General features: G+C 37.4%; 3 protein-coding genes and 1 long non-coding RNA gene across 6 annotated transcripts; 2 read left to right on the top strand and 2 right to left on the bottom strand.

The window, feature by feature from the left end:
* Positions 1-1,597: 1,597 nt before the first annotated feature.
* On the top strand, positions 1,598-14,509 carry egfl6 (EGF-like-domain, multiple 6). 2 transcript variants are annotated; one of them, XM_088353361.1, is made up of 13 exons: positions 1,598-1,904; positions 4,012-4,118; positions 5,727-5,819; positions 5,916-6,035; positions 6,113-6,232; positions 7,611-7,745; positions 7,817-7,939; positions 8,300-8,362; positions 8,722-8,946; positions 10,154-10,228; positions 11,381-11,476; positions 12,801-13,063; positions 14,213-14,509. In XM_088353361.1, exons 1-13 carry the CDS (start codon positions 1,831-1,833, stop codon positions 14,333-14,335), a joined length of 1,617 nt encoding a protein of 538 aa, XP_088209487.1. In that variant the 5' UTR covers positions 1,598-1,830; the 3' UTR covers positions 14,336-14,509. The 2 variants fall into 2 exon arrangements, with proteins under 2 accessions (XP_088209487.1, XP_088209488.1); XM_088353362.1 differs by lacking the exon at positions 8,300-8,362.
* LOC148353168 (uncharacterized) lies at positions 11,731-16,314 on the bottom strand. The gene is made up of 4 exons (XR_015852755.1): positions 16,022-16,314; positions 14,211-14,340; positions 12,977-13,038; positions 11,731-12,427 (listed from the first exon to the last, which is right to left on the bottom strand). It is a non-coding gene; the product is annotated as an uncharacterized LOC148353168 (long non-coding RNA).
* Positions 16,075-19,570, top strand: rab9a (RAB9A, member RAS oncogene family). The gene is made up of 3 exons (XM_088353365.1): positions 16,075-16,241; positions 16,640-16,761; positions 18,231-19,570. Exon 3 carries the CDS (start codon positions 18,250-18,252, stop codon positions 18,856-18,858), a length of 609 nt encoding a protein of 202 aa, XP_088209491.1. The 5' UTR covers positions 16,075-16,241; positions 16,640-16,761; positions 18,231-18,249; the 3' UTR covers positions 18,859-19,570.
* Positions 19,571-20,641: 1,071 nt separating this feature from the next.
* Positions 20,642-23,029, bottom strand: trappc2 (trafficking protein particle complex subunit 2). 2 transcript variants are annotated; one of them, XM_088353366.1, is made up of 5 exons: positions 22,869-23,029; positions 22,552-22,652; positions 22,309-22,452; positions 21,296-21,382; positions 20,642-21,223 (listed from the first exon to the last, which is right to left on the bottom strand). In XM_088353366.1, exons 2-5 carry the CDS (start codon positions 22,642-22,644, stop codon positions 21,125-21,127), a joined length of 423 nt encoding a protein of 140 aa, XP_088209492.1. In that variant the 5' UTR covers positions 22,645-22,652; positions 22,869-23,029; the 3' UTR covers positions 20,642-21,124. The 2 variants fall into 2 exon arrangements, with proteins under 2 accessions (XP_088209492.1, XP_088209493.1); XM_088353367.1 differs by lacking the exon at positions 22,869-23,029 and adding an exon at positions 22,769-22,863.
* Between the last annotated feature and the right edge of the window lie 16 nt (positions 23,030-23,045).

Here is a 23,045-nt window from a genome sequence, read left to right as displayed (position 1 = left end):
CAACATTTGGGTTCATGTTCTCATTTACATCATAATCTTCTTTTTTTTTAGATTTTTTTAAATAATAAGAATAAAATAAAAAGAAACATTTTGCTCTTTGCTCCATTTAAAAACATTCTCTTGCTAGAAAAAAAAAAAGATATCCCATCCACTGTAAAAGACAAATATCATTTTTTTTTTATATCGAAACTTTTGTATTTTTTTTTTTTTAGGAAAACAAATAAAAAATATCCGCCAATTTTGATAGAAACTAATTCTTAGGGAAAATTATCTACAACCTGTGATCAGGTAAATATGCTAATTTTAAGAATATTTTTTTCTTATTCGACCATAGACACAGGTAAAAAAAATGAAGTAAAAAATAAAACCCTTACCTTGGCAATTTTTTTAGCAAATGAAGTCAAAAATAATTTTGGTGCAGCGTGTGGACAGTGGGCCAATACTCAAGACCCCTAATGGCTTAGGCAACACATTATATTTTATTATTCTTCCTTGAAAATAATCGTGTCCATGTTTTTCTTTTACTCAAAAATAAACGATTGAAAATTAAACGACAAAAACCTGACATTTTCTTTTCAAAACAAAAATACACACAGCTTTAACTCCAAAAATATGTTTTAATGTGTGATATTGCTTTGTGGCAAAATGGTCAATATTTTCATTGAGGAATTTACATTTCTCATAGTTATCGTCAAATTGATATGTATTTGAATAAATGCATCATTGATTTGATCTCAGGGATACAATTTAAATCAATTATTTAGTTGAAATGTACTATAATAATTGTATTGACTTTTTATATATGCTTTTTTATCCATACTCTAATACTGCAGAGTCCAATGTAAGTAAAACATGTGCTGATTGATCAGAAACTACTTAAAGGGACAGTGTGCATTATTAAACGCTTCCAATAATACGAAAAAACTAAATCAACTTGCATTTTAAAAAAAAATCATGTAGGTCGAGAAATCTGTATTTCATTTGATTTCATAAAATAAGGCTCACCGAAACGTAACTGACATAACTGCACGACTTCTTGCTGCTACGAGTACCCCAAAAATTACAAAAATAAACACAAAAGGCTGGATAAATAAAGAAGAAAAAAAATGGTGCAGTTTGGTCACCTATTGTCTATGGAAGTTTGTATCCTTTCTTGTGCTTTTTAGCATTCACTTTCAGTTGCACTACACAATACAGTCCAATGGAGTGGTAAAATATTACATACTGTCCCTTCAACACAGTTGTTTACTCAGCTGTTTACAACCTCCATACAAATCGCACAAACTTCCATCCCTGAGGCGAGAGAGGCCCAGATGTTGACATGTGATTACAGATGTTTAGGACGTGACCTTGTGAAAGTAAGCATGTTGGTACTAATAAAGCTCATCACATTATGAAGCACAAAACGCAAGTCAAGCAAATGTATTCATCATTCTCCCAAGTTAGACAAAAAAAAAATAATGGATCACTCTCATTTGTTTCCAACCTCTTTGCTGACCTGCAGTAGGAATTCCATGTGGTATGTGTATTGGGTTTCAGTGAGGAGACCTAATCCCCACCCCGCTTACAAACTCACCCACCCCTTCTTCACCACCAACCTAGTCCTCCTCATTTCTATATTTCCAGACAGGAAAGAGCGAATAAATGACAGACTGAGGACTGCTGCAACTTTGAGGAGAAATATTTATTTTTTACTACTCTGGAGGAGGTTTTTTTTTTTAACTAAATGCAAAACTTTAAAAAATAAGGATTGACAAACGTACAGGAGCAATAAAGAGGACCTCTTTTAAGAAACACAAAAGCCAATTTTGAGTACCAGAACTCCCAGAGATGAACCCAATCACATTCATCTGTGCTGTTTTTCTCCTTTTCCACATTTCATCTCGAGGTGCAGGAGCACATAGGTGAGTTGGTCAAGTGTTAGTGGGTGAGATGTTGTTGTTTTGTTTTTTTATTCATATGACTGATGTGGTTGGGGGTGGGGTGAAATTAGAAACAGATCTAAACTTCAAACTTGGGCTGTAGACTTTACACTGGAGAAACATGCAACCAGGGTAAATATGACAATAACTCGAAGGTGTTGGATTCAAAAGTATATCTTTCGGATGACAAAAAAAAGTTAATAGTAATACTTTTACAATTATTGTAACAGAATGTTTGCACCTCTCCAAAGTCTTCAAAAAAGGGAAAAGGAGCTGGATACCTACAAAGCACCTGTCACTCTCGCATAGTCTATTTTGATTGATTTAACGACTGTCTCAGATTCCTGTAGTCCTTCTGGAGCCAATACTGCAAAATGTATAAGCTAGCTGACTGATTTTAATTTGCAATTCTGAAAATCTTTTATCTCTTTGTACAATAACGTCCGATGACTACAATTATATATATGCACGTGCAATTGTATCCCTCTGCCCTGTACATTATTCTAAATGTGACGGCTGACATGCTGATGCCTGAGGACAGGAAGTGCCGGCGGACAAAAAAAGAGCACACAAGAATATCCCTCAGTGGAACGTAAACCATGGCCATAAAATTGTGGCACATATTACTCAGGTTTGTTTGTCCAACTGTTTGTAGGTCAATTAACTGATAGACTGGAGTATTATTATTGTGAAATATCAATTGTGTCATATTTATACAGTACATAAGTGTATATATATATTTATACAGTATATAAGTGTATGATTTTATATATATATAGAGAGAGAGAGCGAGAGAGAGCGAGAGAGAGAGAGAGATTTTGCTCTTTATTCATAGTTTTGGTATAACACAAGGCGTCAAAAAAGAATAAATCTAACCCCATTTTCATAGTACTTTGCTTTTCTCATTTTAATCTATATTGCTAACTTTTAAAACAATAATAATTCTTAAGATGAGCAAAACTAACGGAAAGTCAAGTCATATTTATTTCTATAGCCCTTATCACAAAATGTCTCAAAGGACTTCACAGGATTACAATTACTGTACACCATCTCCTGATCTTAAACCAACATGCTGGCAAGGAAAAACTCAGCACGGGGAAAATAACAAACCTCTAGAAGGGGCCTCACGATAGTCAATAGTTTTACTGATTTTAAGCTTTTTTTTCTAATTTTGTAAGGAAATATTTCTCTGTCTTAATGAATTTGATGAACACTTTCAAAAAAGATTACGAAAACAAAAAGCTATACCCTGTGGTGCAGCATTGTTTGCTCAATATGAAATAGAATTTATTTTACCATAAAAAAGATGAGGACATTTTTGGGCCTAAGGGGTAACAATTATGTGGGAGTGGTTGGGGGAGTGCAAATAGAATAAAGCAAAGAAAAAAATCTCAGCCCATTAGCAGAGAAGTTTGGATATCTTATGTGTTTTTTTTTAGATTTAGGTTTAGTTATAAAGGGAGCATATTGCAGTAAATATTTGAAGGCAATAAATAGGTTATATTAAAACATCCATCCGCCAATACAAAGCCTCTATAATTTGTCATTCTATCATTACCAGTAATGCACCATGATGATGAAGTATAACAATAATTGAATTTCGTTAAAAATAAAATAAAAACAAAACATATAAAACAGCTCCTCTTCAAAATCAAGTTTTCTTGTTATGGTCACATGAAAACATACATAAACATGTACTCTGGGTTTGGCAGTTAATGAGATGTTGTGTGGGTAAGGTGCGAATATGCAGGAAGAGTATGATTACGGTTATTTCACACGCTATAACCAACATCCTGTCAACTGATATTTGCTCCTGTCAACTGAGATTTGGTTCATGGGACATTCTATGCAAGGGGATGTCTTTGATTACGTTTTTTTTTACGCCACAGCTATAATTAGCTTGAAAAAACTACAAATAAGTGTGTGCATGTTTCCTTTCGATTATGCTTACATGGACCACTACGCTGCACATGTTTCAATGTCATTTTCCTTCAAGCACCATTTGCAAACTTTTCCATATCGGCTATAAAAAATGGACGGACAATAAAATTACACATCTTACCTTGAAACTCTCTGTTCCTCTACAAAGACAGCTCAGACAAGTTTCTACTGGAAATCAACCGGGTGTGTGTCGCTATGGCAGGAGGCTGGAGTGTTGCTATGGTTGGAAGAAAAATCGCAGAGGCCAGTGTGAGGGTAAGAGAGGTCAAGGATGATAGATATGTCCATTTGTAAAAACAGATAACACCTTGATATCAAACAGTTGCTTTTGTTTTTTTCATAACTACAGATCAAAGAACAGCATACAATTAAAAGAGGAAAGTTTGACAATTGTATGCCATAGATTATGTGGGACCATCTGTTAAAGGAGATACATCTGGCAAATATCAACATTTCTTTATTCTTTAATGCCAATTCCTAACACAAAATGCATTCAACATGGCAGTATGTTCCACTCACCCATCTGTAAGATTTCCAGCACATTCTTGCACTCCAACCAGTGCCCCCTATTGAGTAAAACCGCTTGGAAGTATTTTGTTCTGTCAAAAGGCAGGATCCCTCAATTTGAGTTTTCTTAGGCATTCCTTGCAGTGTAGTGATACAATTAGCATCTATCAAACAAAGCCCATTTGAAAAACTAAATGTCAGAAGTATTTAGACATCAACCATCTGGAACATAACCAGGGAAAAACATTCAATAGCCTGAGCTATTTCTTTAAATTAAAAGTTCTAAAAGCATGTCTGGACAGTGGGTGCTTTGTTTAAAATAGGCATGTTTTTTGTGAACAAATCATCCCACTTCCTGGTGTTAATTGCCTCTACTAAAAAATTTTTATTTCATAAGAAAAGACACTGCAATTGCGTCAAACGTAAGATATAATAATTAAATACCGGTAGTCTTTTGTGTAAAGGTTTAATATTTCATTATATCTCACCTTTAAAGACTTGGCACACAGTTTGACTTTGCCTTGAACACACACGTTCTAAAACACATTCTAAAACGAGACCAACCAAAAACGTGAATCTATATGGTCCATTTTTTCTGGGTTGTTTTGCACAAAACGACCCAATTGTTTGGGTTGTTCCAAGCGAGATACCTGGTTAGTATAAAATGAACTAATTTTAGAGGGTGTTATTACTCTAGTTGTTACTCTTGTTTGATGAGTTTTGTGAGGAAAAAAGAAAAAACATATTCAATTTTCATAGGGTTTTTCTGCAGAACAAGGTAGGACGCTGGGTAAAGTCAACCCAAGTATTGGGTTAGTCGTTTTTTCATGCAAACCTGGCTCATTTTTGACCAAACTTTTTTGAGAATTTTGCATTGCAGAATTTAAATTCAACCACAAGATAACCTTTTCGACACCAGCATTCTTTTTTCTGTCGTTCACTGTTATGTCAATACAACATAGACATAAAAAGTGGTCGACAAAGTTGACCCATCTGTTTTTAAGTCAGCCAAACTCAGCCAATGACACTGTCATATTCTTTTCATTTAATGCATTACTGTACACTATTATCGTTTATAAAGGAAGTTGAATAAATGTTTTCTGTTTCAGCTCTGAAGGTGCAAATTTTGCTTTGTCTATAAAGACAAACTGAAAACCACACCACCTTCAATTCCAATAGACATCCATGGTTAGTCTGAAAATAGAGGGCTTTATAGTCATTCGTCTACACAAAATGTAAAGTTCAATTAGTTACCTCGTACAAATTCATGGCAGTACTTTGCGGTTAGATTGTAATCAATCTCCTCGCTCCGAATACTAATATGTGTCTGATTTTCCATCCTGAATGCTTTTCCAGCTCAGTGCGAGCCAGGCTGCAAGAATGGCGAATGCGTTGGTCCCAACAAATGCAAGTGCTTCCTAGGTTACACTGGAAAAACATGCAACCAGGGTAAATTTGACATTTATTCGAAGGTGTTAGATTCAAAAGTACAGCTTTCAGATGACAAAGAAAAAGTTAAAAATATATATTCTCATATATTTGAAGATTTGAATGAATGTGGATTGATCCCTCGGCCATGCGAACATCGTTGCATGAACACCCACGGCAGCTACAAGTGTTACTGCCTCAACGGATATACTTTGATGCCTGACGGTTCTTGCGGCAGTGAGTTACGTCCAACCACAGTTGTCCGCACTTGGTAATGTGTATAATGTTTATGTGTATTACTGACCATACGTTAGATTCTAGGACCTGCTTGCTTGCTCACTGTCAGTACGGCTGTGAGGAAGTTCAGGGGGAGATCCGCTGCCTCTGCCCTTCTGCAGGGCTGCAACTGGCACCAGATGAGAGAACTTGCATAGGTGAGCAATGGGCACTTCTAAAGAACAAACAAGCATTTGTCTAACATGCTACAATCAAAGACAAATGATGAAATAGCTCGATACACAAAGAGGGAAACACTTGACTTTAGGGATTGGAGGGATTCTCTTGTGCTTGGCCGGTAAACTGGAGGGAGGCAATTAACGTATATTCTTGACTATAAGGTGCACCTAAAAACCTCAAATTGGGCAGAACATTAAAGGTGTTTACTCCAAAGAACATGGTGTATAAGATTGGAAGTTTATACATTGTTCATAGATGTGCAGTCCTACATAAAATTTTAGTTGACTGTACACATAATTCTGAATATGTGCTATACGTAATCAAGCAAAAATGATTACAAACCAATTCACAATCATATACATCAGGATTCAGAGCTAAATCCGGGACACTTTGCTACTAGTCCTTCAATGGTGCAGACATACATGTAAAAGGTTTTAGAGGTTATCTCATTATAACACTATGTTTACTCACAGTGCCAAAAAAACTGATTTGCATAGTGGATTCTGATGGATTAAACAGTATCCACTTCTTGACCTGTCCTTCAACAACCTCTCAGTTTAATAAGTATACTCACATACAGACAAACACACACACACAGTATATATATATATATATATATGCATCCATCCATTATCTGCGCCACTTATCCTCAGTCGAGTCACGGGGCTACTGGAGCCTATCCCAGCTATCTTCGGGCAGTGGGCAGGGGACACCCTGAACTGGTTGCCAGCCAGTTCGACTCACTTGATCATTCACACCTAGGGACAATTCAGACTGGGCAATTAACCTGACAAGCATGTTTTTGGAATGTGGGAGGAAACTGGAGTGCCTAGAGGGAACCCACGCAAGCACTGGGAGAACATGCAAACTCTACAAATATATGTATAATTTCTTTATAGCATTACAGAAAATAAAGAACTTTACTCTAATTCTTGGACACATTCCTGTGTTTACATACAATATCTACTCAAAAAGAGAGAAAAAAAATCAAAGTTTAGTGTGATTTATTTTTGCAGTGTGCAATGCAATCACACATTTTTTTTGCTTTGACTACCAGTAATTCTAATGAGAATATTTTTTCAGAGCATTGACATTTTGTGAAAATGACGTTAACCAAGCAACCCTATTACAGAGTTTGGAACACAACTTAGATCAAAAAGCTAGAGTAAAATAAAACAATAGAATGAGAACTGTGACTGATATCTACATTTCTGTGCTTACTGGACAAATACAAATTACCGTATTTGTAGAAGTTGATTCGCAATGCAAGGGAGAAGTGACTTCTAACCAGTTGATCCTCTGGGGTTGTTAATGGAATCCTGTTTTGGTAATTTGGAATTCTGTGTTTTGTTCCAGACATAAATGAATGTGTTACTGGAAGCAACCTTTGTCCTTATAACAGGCAATGTGTGAACACATTTGGCAGCTACTATTGCAAGTGCCAGGATGGGTTTGATCTGAAATATGTCAATGGCAAATACGACTGTGTAGGTAAGGTAAACTAAATGATTCTGTGTTTTCTTATGGTCCTAACGGGACACAAATTCCCTTTCAATGTCCAGATCTTGATGAGTGTACATCCAGCACCAACAAGTGCAGCCCTCATGCTGTCTGTCTGAACACTCAAGGATCATACAAGTGCAGATGCAAGACAGGCTTCCGAGGCAATGGCATTGAATGCTCTGGTGAGATCCCACATAATTGAATTACCAACCAAATAGTCTCAAGTTTCCCATTGTCTGGAAAAAAAAAAACGGATGCATTTCTTTCCCTGACATTGCTGAACTGACTACTGCATATTTTTAGTTGAGCCTTAATTCATCACCGGTGATGTCCGAGACTTTACTGCATTTGATCAAAGTTTTGCAGATGTTGGGGAGAGCCATAGACTGTCATCACGCTTTAAAAAAAATGTCAGTTCATCAACTTGAAAGACACAAGAGGTCTCATCACCCTTTTTCAAAGACATGCTATATGTGCAAATCAATTTTGGCCGTTTAACAGATAACTGTGGATTGAGCTGAAGGTGCTTTTATTTTTCATAGTCAAGCCATTTTACCAGAGGTCATGGAATGGAAACAAAGGCAGAGCAGATCATGTCCTCAATGGTGAGACTGTGTGGAATTTGATACACTACTTTTACTGCTACCTCCCTGCCCGGCAACTCCATTAAGCGCTTGCTTTCTTGAATGCTGCCGAGAAGTCATCACCCTAACTTTGCTCGTGTCTGGTTAGGTCGTCTCATAGTATTTTATTGACTGATATTGGCCTTTGATTGTACATTATGTAACTAGTTAATACATCTAAATGACAATAATATTGCATGTACTTACCAGTTAATGTATGAGCTTCCACTTTTTGCTGTTAATGAAATTGTGATTTCAGCAACGCATCGGTGCCAAACACCTAGAAAAAGTAATTTGCATGTTTATCACATGCCTAATTTTGTTTATCTTTTTGCCAATAGCCATACCAAACTACGAAGAAAGGGACGGAAATCTGGGAGGTGCGCTGGAGCATGAGGACATAAAAAATGCTATCCCTGAACCAGTGGTGACCCCATATCCGAGAATCCACCAGCAGCCTTTTGACTATGACAAACCAACTGAGGGACCAGTGGGCGGATTAACTGAAGAAGAAGAGGAGGAAAAAGAAGAAAATAACCGGCTCAATCATAGAGGAGATGTTTTTAGTAAGTCAATTTTTTAAGTCTTTGGACAGTAACCTGTTTAGCATTACTTTTCAAATCTACAGAGCACGTTTATCCTGTTCCTCCTTCACTTACTAGTGATGTAGCATCAGGATAAGCAGGTTGTAATTAAACTCAGAAAATGGTTTAGTAAGTGTAGACTGAGACTGTCACCTGGGGCAATAAGCAATTTGGAAATTCTACCTGACACCTTCTCACTCCTCTGAGAGTGGCTACCTTTCTCATTTGCACAATTTTGAGTTCAAGTTTCCAGGAAGTCACAAAGTAAGGATAGAAAAAAGTTTGCATGAGAAGAAACATTTGAATTGGTCTAATTGCTGATAACAGGATAGTTGAATAATAATGAATCACAGCACCAATTAATGAGGAGCATAATATGTAAAACTCTTAATCATCATGATACAATGACTAAATAGCACGCTTGAGGTCTTCGTACAAGGGAGACAGTCTCTATCTGTTCCTTCAGAGCCACCTTGACTGATTTTAAGCCGCGCGTGTTGCAAGATTAGTGGATCATGTAGACACAAAATTGCGCCCTTTAATAAGGAAATGGTGAAAAGTGTGGCCTGCAAAAATATGCCTTCAACTTTTGGTTGCATTTCCGCCACATTATTGAGGGAAAAAGCAGAGTCTGTGAAAGAAGTTAAATGGCATGAAACAGACCTTGAGGCATACATCTCCTACTGGAGATTTTTTTTACTACTGGCAAGTGAGCACTAATAGATACAACTTGTCCCGGATCAGCTTCCTATACCCTGGGAGAAGGTTAAGAAGCCTTTTATTATGCGTTCTCCAAAACAGCTGTCATGCAAACAGAAAGAAACCTAGAAGGAAACTCTGTCATCAGAACTCAAGATCTTTCACTGCAATAGACCACTTAAAAGTGTTCAGGTTAAACAGGTCCAGCTGTCACTCCTCTGAGGTCTGAAACTTCCTGCCTTGGGGGTGATTGCTACAAGAGCCTTCAAAGTCTCCAGGGCTGTATCTTAGTCACAGTTCCTCTCCAGTCAAGACGTGAGTGACAGCTGCGCACGTCTAAACTTGCTGTGGAAAAAAGGCAGTCTATGGATTTTGCATCATAAGCTCAAGATACATATTGAGATAAAATTTGTGACAAATTATAGTCTTTTTTTCTGCTGAGAGCCACGATACATGGTCACTTGAATTTGTCACTTATCTCTCAATGTAGCACCAAGGGAGTTTGAATCAGTCTTTGGTCCAGCCAGAGAAGTCAAACTGTTCGAAACAACGCCAATTCAGGAAGGTATTCAAATTTTTACTCAATACTTTGGAATTTTTAAAGTTGATAGTAATTAAGACAATAACTTTTTAGTTTAAGGGCACGATGTTTAAAATTTAGAGCCATTATATGGGGAACGAATATGTTGTTCGTATAGGAAAAAAACAGTATTGTTTCAATAAACAATCATGTTTGCCTTTTGTTTGCTATTTAAACTAAGTATGTCACAGCGGGCTGCTTGCTCATCACTCCAAATGATTATTGGTAGGCCTGCAAAATCTGCTACTATATTACTAAAGGCTAGCATCAAAATTGGTGCATTCTCTTAGTTCGCCACTCAATGTCACCAAATATTACACATTTCACTTTGATTAATATTTTTCTTTGACTAATACATTTCTTTAAAGCCCCAGTTTGTAATATTTGACTAGTAGCTAGCACTGTATTGTGTAATGCAAACAAAAAAATTGCCACTGAATACAGCATAGCAGCAACTTGCTAGACAAAACATGGTGGCGACCTTAGGTAGGGATTCCACGATGTAAAACAAATACAAATTTTGTCGACCCAGGATTCTTAAAAAAAATTAACATCGGTGTGATGGTTGAAGTACTTTTGCATAGTATTTAAATCAATATTGTTGTTTTTTTACTGAAAGTTTTTGTAGCACTAGAAGGCACTAGAAATTACACACTATACCTATAAAAACATCTGGAAATGAATACAGCATTATTCCAACTCTTGCTGCTAAAATGTTTCAAGCAGCCCTTCCTGCAATGATTGCATTTCGACAAGGTAAAAAGGTGGTCTTTTCAAGTTTTATTTTTTGGGGCACAGTCGTATGACTTAAATTAGGATATTAGAACCCACCCCGTCAAGCTCACACACTAAATACTTTCTAATTAATATGCCTTCAACCAGAAACTGGGAGAAAATCTCACAAATTACCAATAAAGTCTGCAATATAATGAATTTACAATAACTGAATCACAAAGTAGTCTGGGAACCCTTCTCATGTCAATAAAATGTAAAACAATATATGAAGTATAAGAGACTTAAATGTGTATTAATGATGCAAATCTGTGTAGTAAACGAGCAGAATTTGAATAAAATGAACAAACAATGGCTGTTTCCCAGACAAATAGGATGATAACTGTTGTCCTTTTTTTACAATAGAGTTCATCATGGACTGCAATTTTGATCAGGGAGCATGTGAGTGGGTTCAAGACCAAACGGATGACATGGACTGGAGCGTAGCTTACCATGGCAAAGGTAAGAAAATGCATTTTTTTTGCAAATAATGATCCAACATAATTTCATTAATTACTTGAATGAATGCCAGTTATGATTTATGCATATAGAAGAGGACTAACAAATATTTTAATAGTCGACGAGTCAACAATTATTGAAATGAATAGTGGAACAGTTGGATAATTATTAATTTTGTCTTAAATTTAGCATGAAATTGACTTAATTGTGTGGCAAATGGTAGTAAACACAAGAAAAATTAGTTCAATGAAAAATACAGCTTTTATTGAACAGAGTTAGACTCTGTTTCGTTCCACTGTCCAACATGATTTTTCTTGGTGCATCACAGGTCTGCTTTGCAAACTTTGCAGGTAGTCAATGAGGCTAGGTTCTCACGGCAAAGCTCAATGCTCAACCTGATTTATTGGTGAAATCCAAAGTTTTTGTGAGATCTTTCACATTTGCAACTCAATGCAACTTGTATGCGACTTGTCACACTTGGTCCACTTGCGCTGAAGAGAACACGTGACGTCACACGCAATGCACTCATGTTTTTGGAAGCACTCATGGAAGTTAAGCGTGGAGCTTTGTCCCCCCAAATATTAATTAAATCCAAAACCTCCCTTTCCCCTATTGAATGCTGTCTGTGTGGTGGGATTTGAATGTAAATATTGTTAATTACCACTATAGGATATTATCGCTTTAAGATCAAACTCGAGCAACATGCTGTGAATCTGCGATGGGATGTTGGTTGTTCTGTGAGTTCCAAAGTAAAAAGTCTTCAGCTTCCATGAATGTGTGATTTAATGACACTCCATGTAATCATCCACAGTTGTTGTTTTATCTGCTTCCACCCGCTTGGTTGATCCGGCTATTAATGACGTGGAGGTGCACTTTGACCATTCAGACAGAAGTCGCATTCCAAAAGATCTGATATGTATCAGATTTTGGACCACATAGGAAAGTGGCCTGAGTCTGGTGTGAAAAAAAGCAGATATAGGCTGTTTAGACGGACATTAACAGATCGGATACAGATCCCATCTGTGCAAAAACTGATTTCCCTGGAGTGTGTACCTAGCCTTAGTTGGCCCTATCCAGCCTAAAATGCTTCCAAACTAGAGGAGTGTCAGTGCACGTACGTGATGTTGACGCTGAAGATACCTCACGCTGAGGGAAAAACATGTCTGGCGACAAGAGTCGACAATGAGATAATTTCTCGAGTTTTTCCAATAACATTTTTTGTCGACAACATTGACTAATCGTAGCCCGGATGCACATTTAAATATGATATTTGCTCATTGACAAAAGGCTGCAGAACTTCTATAAAAAACCTTAACTCTTTCTCCAGGTGCTGAGTACTACATGGCTATAAGTGGTCTCCTTGGGGAACAGCAGAACGTGGCCAAACTAAAATTGCTGCTAAGTGATAGAACCACACAAGGCAGTTTCTGTCTGACATTCAACTACCATGTGGTGGGGCAGAACGTTGGCACGCTCAAGGTGCTCCTAGATAATAACGCTTACCCGGTTTGGGAGCAAAGCCGCAGCAAGAATCAGGAATGGCAGACCGAGCTTCTCACCGTGGCCTGGAAAGAGGAAGCGCCACAATCTGTGAGTCATTTAGTGATCAATATACCAACATACTTGGTGCAAGGTGCACCTAAAACCCCCAAATTGGACAGAAATTTTAAAGTGCGCCTTATAAGTCAGTGGATACTGCAGATACTGAGATTGGAAATTTAAACTGTATTTATAGGTCTCCATTACTACACTAGGTTTTACAGTATTGTATTTTTACATCAATTGATAAATGGATAATCATCACAATACATTGTATGCAAAGGATTTCGAACCTGGGTCGTGGCGTTATTTTAATTCTACAGTAAGAGCTACCGTGTTTATTGGTGTATAATCTTTGGGCTATTTATACACTTATATTACAAGTGTCCCTGCAACAAGAATCGAACCCAGGTCGCGGCAGGGAGAGCGCTGACTCTTTACCACAAGTCTACCAGTGGAACATATGACATGTGAAAAAGCATTAGAGCTTATCTCATTATCACACTAGTTATAATGGGCCAGAAACATTGATTTGCATAGTGTATTTTGTTCAGAATTGTGATAGGTTAAGCCATCGCTCCACTTCTTTACCTGCGCATAAATAAAGTTGTAAAAGACATAAACAGAAAAAAACTCTTTCAACAAAACACCATACAAGTTTATTTTACGTAAGTATACATATTAAACCGTTATGTTATTGATAAAAAGGGGAAGAAGTGGGGAGACTGTCTAACCTCTGTCTGAAGCGATTATTATTGCGTGTAATATCCTCCTTCTTTTCGCGTTCATATTGCAAGACAAAATGCACTATGCAAATCAGTATTTCTAACATTGTGAGTAAAAATAGTGCGATAATGAAATAATCTTGATTGCCCTTTCCTATGTTATCTCGACCACTAGTGGTCTAATAGTAGAGTGTTGTCGCCTGGTTTGGTTCCCGTTGAAAAAAAATATGTTGTGATTTTAATCAATGACACATATCAACTGATCAATCGTTGCACTATAAGATCCCGTAAGTGTGGAAAGAGCCCAACAGTTATACACGATTGTAGACTCAAAATATATGACAAAAGACTATTTTGGGGGGTTGGGGTGCGCTTCATAATCCGGTGCACTTTATAGTGTGGAAAAGACCATTCAATTTGAAATTCTAAACGATAAGTAAGAAGGAGAATAATGATTACGATGTATATCCTACAGATCATCTTTGAAGCAGAGCGTGGAATCGGCATTGGAGGGGAGATTGGGCTGGACAACGTTGTGTTGACCTCGGGGCCTTGTCAAGAAGATGACTCGCAGATTTTTTACGAATCGGTTGTATGAATGTCCTGGCAGCAACGTTTCAAAAAGTGAAGACATTCTTAGAGTTAGTTATTACATACTCCAACAGCTGAAATGGCATGGTGGTATTTTAATAAAAATTTTCAAAGTACTAGCAAGTCAAAACCGCAATGGTTATGTTCAGAAATTGTTCATGGTAGCACAGTGTGAAGTGGATAGACGTATAAGTTTTATAAAGCTATCATGATGAAATATATTAAATGAAATGATCTGCGTGTTTACTGCTGTAAATTATGCTTGTGTATTTTTCAGAAGTTTTACAATAAATGTGTTGTTTTTTTTTAAATTTGTCTTACTCAATGTGACTGTACTTGGAAAACTTAACATAAGAGTTTTTTATCCTACCAACATATTTCAAATTAATATACGAATAATGCATAATGATTCAAAACATTTAAATAGTCTATTTTATTTAATATCTGATCAAAAACCTAAATTATCAGATGGAATAAATTAATTGTATTTGTGAAAAATGATTTGTTATTGCTTTTTCAAAAAAGTTTTTTAGAAGAGACATCAAAGACATCATTAACATAAATTGCGACTGCAGATAGCCATTCTTCTTCTTGCTCACTGAGGGCAGAACATGGACGCATGATTAGACGGCAAACAGAACCTGCGATTATGAAAGCAATTGTTAGCTTGGACGTTCACCTGGAAGGAAAAAATACATGCAAATATAATTAAGTAGCATAACAAATTTTCTTATTCAAATTATTAATTCATTTTCAGCATTAAATTATTGTTGTTAATATACTGATCAAAGGGATAACCACAAACCTGTCTTTTTTCATTTTCTCCTTTTATATTTCCCTTTTTTCTTAACATATTTATACAACATAATAATTCGTAATATAATGCATCAAAGCAAGTGAGCCGTTTGAGAGCTCTATTTAATGAGTTGAGCTGAAAAAGCCGGTTCTCTAAAAAGAGACGGACTTCCTTTCACTAAACAACTACCACATAAAATCTGATGTTTTTAAGACTTTGTTCAAGTGTGATCAGAATGATGCATGATGGGAAATCATCAAACCGCTCGCTTCTTTTGAAACGAAAAAAACGATACCGAGATAGAGGATACCGCGGGGAACTCGTTAGACTTGATTTATTTGCCGTTTCGTGATAGTCGGCGTATGCCGGACCATAATTGACAAATTTGCGTTTTTCCGTACAGATTTTCTTGTACGTTGTACACGTCTTAAAATGCATAATAAACGTACAGGTTGACAGGTATGTAAATGGATAGGACATTTCAGCAGAATACTGGCCCTTCAACAACATTTTCGACCCAATGGTTAGGACATTTCAGCAGAATACTGGCCCTTCAACAACATTTTCGACCCAATTTGGCCAGCCACTCATGGCTTGTTCATATTTGGGTGTGGCATGAGAGACGTACTCTGGCTCCTTAAATTATTAACAAACTCTGGTTTGGAAATTATGGTATATATTTCTTGTTCCGTTCTTTGTGCAACTGTTTGAAAGAAATTATGCTACTTTACACTTGAGTCTGGTAAGGCGGTAAACTAGACTTGTGCTCGAAGAACCATAATTTTAGATACTGTTTGTCAGAATACTTAGATGCAATTTCTTAAGTACACCTCCCTATTTGTTAAGGTGACGTGAAAAGGAAAAATATTGTATTTGTCAAATGTCAAACAAGCAAACCTGAACCATTTGAGCTGACATCCCGGCCAAAATGTTGCTACATTATTGATTGTCCGAACCGAGTCGCTGATTGGTCTATCATATCACGTGACGGAGGGTGCCCATCGCTTCATAGCGCACTACGGTTAGCATCCCAAGGGCTGGTAAAGCTAGCAAAGAGGCTTCGGAGTGCTCAGGAAAACGACTGGACACACTGTTGATCTCTGGCCAAGGAAAAAAGGCAAGGCGACGCACAATCCACCGGATATTTGCCTTACTTATTGCTTTCAAACCGGTGCAATAGTTTAATACAGCGAAATGATTTGTAGCTTCTTTTGCATTGAAGTAAACTTGGCCAACGTTGTACGATCATCAATGTTGTCGCTTTGATATTTCGGACTGGGGGGAAATCTTCGAGGTGTTGTGTTTTCATCATAATTATCTGCAACATATCTAGCTATCGCGTGTAATATCCTCCATCGTATTATGTCATCAGCATTCTACCTGCATACACAACATGTACATGACCACGTCACGGCAATGATACAACTGCAGACTGGGGAAAATGTCGATCTTTTACGTTTTTACACTCTCGTTTGAGCTCCCCGGCTGAGTATATTAAACCGCTGTGTGCTACAGGAACTGCAAGTGGACCTTACATGGCCGTCCATACAAACAGTGAACAAACGAGCATGTGACTGAGTAGCAGGGTCTTTCACCACATGATCCGGACCAGTGGAGGACGCCTAAATCAATCAGTGGTGAGTCTTTAGGCAGCCATCACGTCTCGTGATTTTATTTTAGTAGAAAATTAATTCCGCTCTGTAAAACATTGTATCAAAAGTAATTGATGAGTTCATTGGCCAGGGGCATCGTTTACTCGGCCACAAAAAAAATAAAATCAGACGATTATCCATATCAAGTCAAATCATGTTTATTTGTATAAGCCCTTAGTCTCAGAGGGCTGTACGATGCAAAGACTATTGCAAACTATGAAAACCAGTTTTACAACAACATAGTTTGTAAAGCACCACACATTTAAATGAAGACAGAGCACACGAAACATATGTTTTTGTGTTGTATCAATTACTCAGTGTTGCATGTGTGAATTTCTAGTCACTAGATACTTTTATATGGAGGCATGATTGGGTGGTCTCTATTACGGTTCACAGATCCCTTAACCACCTGGGTAGTCCGGGCACCACTTCTTGTTGGGCAGGTACAGCCTGGTGGCCACCATCTCTCTCCTGATCGTCTTTTTTTCTAAATATCTTTGGGTTTGCTGCCACACAACACATATAGAACTGTTTTTCATGGTAACCAGTAGAAGAATTAGGTCTTGATCTGACTCTGATACAGAACCTTCATCATTTGTTTGCCGTTGTTGTAGGTGTAAAGCGTCCTCCTGTTCTTTAGAGTTAAGCTGGATCTAGGCATTGACGGGCAGCTACCCCAGCGAGAATGTCTGCTGCAGCCTATTGCAGCACACTTTTGTTGTCTTGTCGTTTTTGGTTCTAATCCGCATTGTCTCGGTCACTGGTAGCAAATGACAACATCATTGCAGATTGCTAATATTATCATGTATTTTACATAGTTTGACTTGCTGTGGTTAAACTGGTGCCCCGTTATGTTTGTAAGGTTTATTATCGCTAAATAAGGGGAATTGCAGCCATTTATATGGGGAGAAATTGGCTGAGTATGACAGTTAAGAGACTGTTACTGATACATTAGCACTAACTGTACACTTAAAGTTATTGTAACTCTTGCCGGATTCTACGTTAGCATAGCGCTAAATCTCCTGCCCGCCTCTATCAATAAACACCAGCTTGCACACCCCAACAGAGTTTTATCGTCAACGGCGACTTTAATCGGGCATGTTTATGGACTGTACTCCCAAATCCATTCAATTGTAGACTGAGCAATTCGGAAAAAACACTGGACTGTGTGTAATGCAAGCTCAAACATCAAACATTCCGGTTGTATCCAGCAACTCTGTTTGTCCCTCACCCCCCTCATCAAAATAATTTATTGCAAAAGAAAGGGAATTCAATGTACTTGTGATATCGGTAATGATGACCACTCAAGGTTTGGGTACGTGTCTGAAAAAGTGTGGAAATTAACATCCATAGTTTCAATTATTTGATGTGGTTCAGGTGAAAGTAAAAGCTAATATTTGGATATAAATGCCAAGATGTCACACCCTTTTAAACGTGTCTTTCCTTCACCGCAGTGATTTTCCTTGAGCAGCCATGTCGACCAAAACATCCCTGCTGAAAGTAATCCTCCTGGGCGACGGCGGTGTAGGAAAGAGTTCCATTATGAACCGCTACGTCACCAACAAGTTTGACGCGCATCTCTTCCACACCATTGGCGTGGAGTTCCTCAACAAGGACCTGGAGGTGGACGGCCACCAAGTGACCCTGCAGATCTGGGACACGGCCGGACAGGAGCGCTTCCGCAGCCTCAGGACTCCTTTTTACCGAGGCTCTGACTGCTGCCTGCTCACCTTCAGCGTGGATGACAACCAGAGCTTCCTCAACCTGGGAAACTGGAAAAAGGAGTTCATCTACTACGCCGACGTCAAGGAGCCTGAGAAGTTCCCTTTTGTGGTGCTGGGAAACAAGCTGGATGTCAGCGAAAGACAGGTGTCCACCGAGGAGGCGCGGCAGTGGTGCCAGGAGAACGGCGAGCATCCGTACTACGAGACCAGTGCCAAGGACGCCACTAATGTAGCAGCGGCTTTTGAGGAGGCTGTACGCAGGGTTCTGGCCATGGATGAGCGAGCAGACCACCTCATCCCCACGGACACAGTCAAGCTGCACAGAAAGCCTCGGTCGGCCACCACATGCTGCTCATAACATATGTCAAGGTGATGAGGCTGCATAGACGCCTTCCTTGAACTTGTATTTGATTTGTCCTCTAAGGTTTTTCTTGCGGATGTGGGCCAGTTTAATAAGCGAAGCACTAAATGTGCAACAAGCACTGAATCATTTACTCAGTTCAGAGATCATATTTTAAGAATGAATCGACTGCATTTCGCAATTGCTTTATGTGGGCACATAAGAAAATGCCAATCTGTAGATGAGTGCAATTATGTGACGATCTTATAATTAAAAATTGCATTATGTCTTATTGCTTGGGCATATGTTACTAACACATCAATTTATTTTTTACATCATTTGCACGTTATTGCCTTGTAAATTGATAAGTTCTCAAAGTGCTGGTGTTTCCTAGTAGAAATGAACATTAAAACTGGAACATTGAAACGCAATATTGTATTTAATCACTTGTTAAAGAAAGTATAAGAAGATGAAAGTAATTTAAGACTGAAAAGCTGAAAAAAATATTGAAATTAATCACTCGACAATAACTTATGATAAAGCAGTTGTGCAGTTCTGAATATTATTAAAAGAACAATTCAGGGGTATTGTGGGAATTGGATATGACATCAAGCCTGTTAATATTTCAGAAACCACAGATGTTTCTTTGCCTTCAAATGAAATGAAATGCTCATTTGCATTTTGTGTTCTCCATATGCCAACCAACAAATAAAGCACCTGGAAATCTGTATGTGTATTGTCTGGTCACTCATTAGAATACCCTTCTCGACTGTTTAATGGATCTAAGGAATGGCAGTTGACCAAAGGTCCTTGGCATTGTATCTCCAGTCAATTAGGTTAAAACTTCAAGAACTGTCATAAATGACCCCAGAAAGATTCAAATCAAGCCAAAAAGAACCTATTTCTTTGCAGTGCTTTTAAAATGGAATGCCTCAAATGGCCACAAAAATACAATGTTAAGCTCGGAGGTATAGCCAAGATAAGGGTGGCTATATTCTGACCACCGTGAAAGTGAGACTTTAGTTGCAGTCTCACGGCAGGGCCAAGAAATATCTGAAGAGAGATTTTTTTTTTCAAAAGCTTTATCGTCTGAAAAGATAAGAATGACTTGATGGAGCCATCAGTCATGGGCACAGAGCTCCACTTAGACTCATGGGAGAGGTGTGAGTAATGGTTCGGAGCTGATAGCGTAGACCGAATTAGGGGCATTTATGAGGGTAACCAAATTCTTTTTTTAGAATTATGAGTTTTTAATGAATTTCTACAAGCAAAGGTACTGGTAAGATTGATTTTTAGAATATTAAAATCAAACATTCAGACATTTCATTATATGCATCAAAGCACACAGTGCCGTATGGTAAAAAAAAAACAAATTAAACAACATGCAGTACTTGCTAACAGGTATAAATATTTAACTAAGAGACCGGAGATGTGTTTTTTTTTTTGTAACTAACAACATCATGTGTATTTTTTCACAACTTTTTATTCTTAGAACTCCTAAACTCAATAATTGTGTACACTTACCATAGTTTATTTTTCTAATTCAATATTCAAATCTGAATTTTCATTTTGGTTTATTAAAAAAAAACTACAAGAAAAAGCCACTACTTGCATTAAAGTTATCATCAAAATATAACTTTCTTAATATGTGTTGTACCGGGGATTATTTAAATTTAGCAAAGAGTACTGAACAGCCCTCTAACATGAAACATCCCACAAAATTATGCCTACAAGAATGCAGAGGTTTGATCAATCTAATCAGCAATAATGGAGTTGAATAAGAACCAGATGTGTCCAAACCTTTTACTCCGTAGGTTAGTGCCCTTTGATTTATTTTTGTTTTTACCATAACACAAACATCAAAAACCCAAAAGGTTTTCAATAAGGTTTGCTTAGAAAGTTCTAAATAGATAAATTGTAAGAATAAACAACGTTTAATATTGTAGATCTGTATCTTTTGATATTTGAAAGCACTATACAGTCAACAAAAAATATTTTTGAGATGATAAAGGACCTTTAAAATATTCTGCAGGCTGCTGAAAAAGGGGTGGGAGACTGCAATTGGCCTTTTGCCCTTATTGATATCCTTAGTAGTGATTACAGCATTGCTGTTATTTAGTTTTAGGAAAGTACATATTGCAAGTATTGCAGACAGAGAATCATTTTATCAACAAATTGTGTCTATTACATAAAATCCACAAGACAAAAAAGTACTAACACCCAAGACAGAAAAAAAATCATAAACATATTACACTGACAGCTGGCCACTATGCATGTGTCATGGTTAATTGAGAAGATGTTTTTTTCCAAGAAACTGCACTTTTCTCTCAAAAGCGGTGGATCGGATTGGTGCATTCGTCTCATAGAATGGATTCATTGCAAACTGGAAGACATGGAAATAAAACAAATAATTAAACACTAACTAGTGATGGCCTATTTATGCCATGTGACCAACCTTAATGTATAAATCGTACACATCATTAAAAAAGTTCTTGATTCCATCTTCTTGTCGCGCATCATGGAGCATGATGAAACGTATATGTATGGCGGGGAATTAAAGAAAATAAAAACAATCTGCCTGTAACTGGCTGGCAACCAGTTGAGGGTGTCCTCTGCCCACTGTCCAAAGATAGCTGGGAGGGGCTCCAATGCCCCCGTGACCCTAGTCAAGTCAAGTCACATTTTTTTGTAAAGCCCTTAATCACAAAATGTCTAAAGGACTGCAGAGGTTACAATTACACTTGTGAGGATAAGCGGCACAGAAAGTGTTTGGATGGAAGGCAATCTGCGTAACCTTAACTTCAAAGTACAGTATTCTTTAACAAAATCGAAAAACCATAGTGCTACCCGAAAATCTATTTATTTATGGAACGAGTTGGATGATGACATTAAAAATGTCACTTATTTATATAAATATAATACATTATATACGATACATATTTTAGATAAATATACTAAAGAAATTTGTTATAGCAATATTTTCCATGGGTATCATATGCTATATAGGGCACAGGCGATATTATTATACGTTTGAAACATTTAACTTTTCAAAAGATTTACTTTGGGTTTTACGTGCTATACAAACACTAGCGACACTATTCTTAGTTTAAAATGTAATTCGATTTATTTATTTACATTCATCTGTTTTCTAATTTCCTTTAAGGGATAAAGTTCTGTTTTTGTTTGGTTTTGAATTTGGCTTCCTTGCAAGAAAAGAAAAGTTACAGGGGTGGGCACTTTAAAGCTTCGGCTTTAGCCTACTCCTTTTGGGCACATTTATGTTTATGTATAATATTATTGTATTGTGCAGAAGTTATTATGGGGAAATATTCTGTTGTTCCCTTTTGTTGATTAGTAATTAATGCACTTTTTATTGTTTGCGATGTGCCTAAATAAACTTCCTTACTTTCTTATTCCTTCATTCTTTTGGGTGTTTGAGGGAAAAAACGCCACATAGTAAAGGATATGCCCTGCAGTAACAAAGGCGGAGACGAACCACTCATTGAACTTGTCCACTGTTTTCAGGTACATGTTATTAGACAGCCACATGTTTTCGTCCACCAAATCCAGAGCTGCATGTGCAATGAACTGGTTAAGGTGGCGGTGATCATCCTGGGGTGAAATAATAAAAATAATCACTCATTCATTGAAATATCAAACATCTTCACAGAAAAAAACTGGTGACATACTCGTATTATCAGATCATCCTACCTTGGATTCAGTCTTTCCCGACGGTAAGAACTCCATCTCAAAGACCGGATTGTCATGATGACCAACCATGACAAAATAAAAACTGCCAGACATTATGTTCCCTGCATTGGAACAGAGGAAATAACTGAATCCACAACATATAGTGTGATAAGCATCATTCCAGAACAATAACAGTAATCATTTGCTTAGGATCGGTAGGTAATAAATATACACATACTCTTTACAATTCAGTATCTAAACCTGAGGTGTTGAAAGTAACAAGACTATAAAAAATGAAAACAGAATGTAGAATTATAAAGTACGAGGTTTTTGTTTACCTGTTGTTGCTACTTCCGGTAAACGGCAACAGCTGTCGCATTCGGATGACGACAGCGAAAAAACGAATGATTTTTTTGCATTTTGAGAACAGGAGTTAAAACAGATAATTATTTTTTTTCATAGATCCACATTTTTTATCCTTTCGGCACAACCCTCAAAATATGAGTTGATAAAAA

This window comes from Urocampus carinirostris, chromosome 14 (assembly GCF_059441175.1).
Source record: "Urocampus carinirostris isolate Australia breed hairy pipefish chromosome 14, RoL_Ucar_1.0, whole genome shotgun sequence".
NCBI classification, from domain to species: domain Eukaryota; kingdom Metazoa; phylum Chordata; class Actinopteri; order Syngnathiformes; family Syngnathidae; genus Urocampus; species Urocampus carinirostris.
The sequence above is the reverse complement of the archived record's forward strand: the minus strand, read 5'-3'. Positions and strand labels throughout refer to the sequence as shown.

Coding starts and splice junctions, on each gene's coding strand:
- egfl6 (XM_088353361.1), top strand. CDS start 1,831: ATGAACCCAATCACATTCATCTGTGCTGTTTTTCTCCTTTTCCACATT. Junction 4,119..5,726: donor TCGCAGAGGCCAGTGTGAGG/GTAAGAGAGGTC, acceptor ATGCTTTTCCAG/CTCAGTGCGAGCCAGGCTGC. Junction 10,229..11,380: donor AACAACGCCAATTCAGGAAG/GTATTCAAATTT, acceptor TTTTTACAATAG/AGTTCATCATGGACTGCAAT.
- rab9a (XM_088353365.1), top strand. CDS start 18,250: ATGTCGACCAAAACATCCCTGCTGAAAGTAATCCTCCTGGGCGACGGC.
- trappc2 (XM_088353366.1), bottom strand. CDS start 22,644: ATGTCTGGCAGTTTTTATTTTGTCATGGTTGGTCATCATGACAATCCG. Junction 22,453..22,551: donor CGGGAAAGACTGAATCCAAG/GTAGGATGATCT, acceptor ATTTCACCCCAG/GATGATCACCGCCACCTTAA. Junction 21,224..21,295: donor TGTACGATTTATACATTAAG/GTTGGTCACATG, acceptor CATGTCTTCCAG/TTTGCAATGAATCCATTCTA.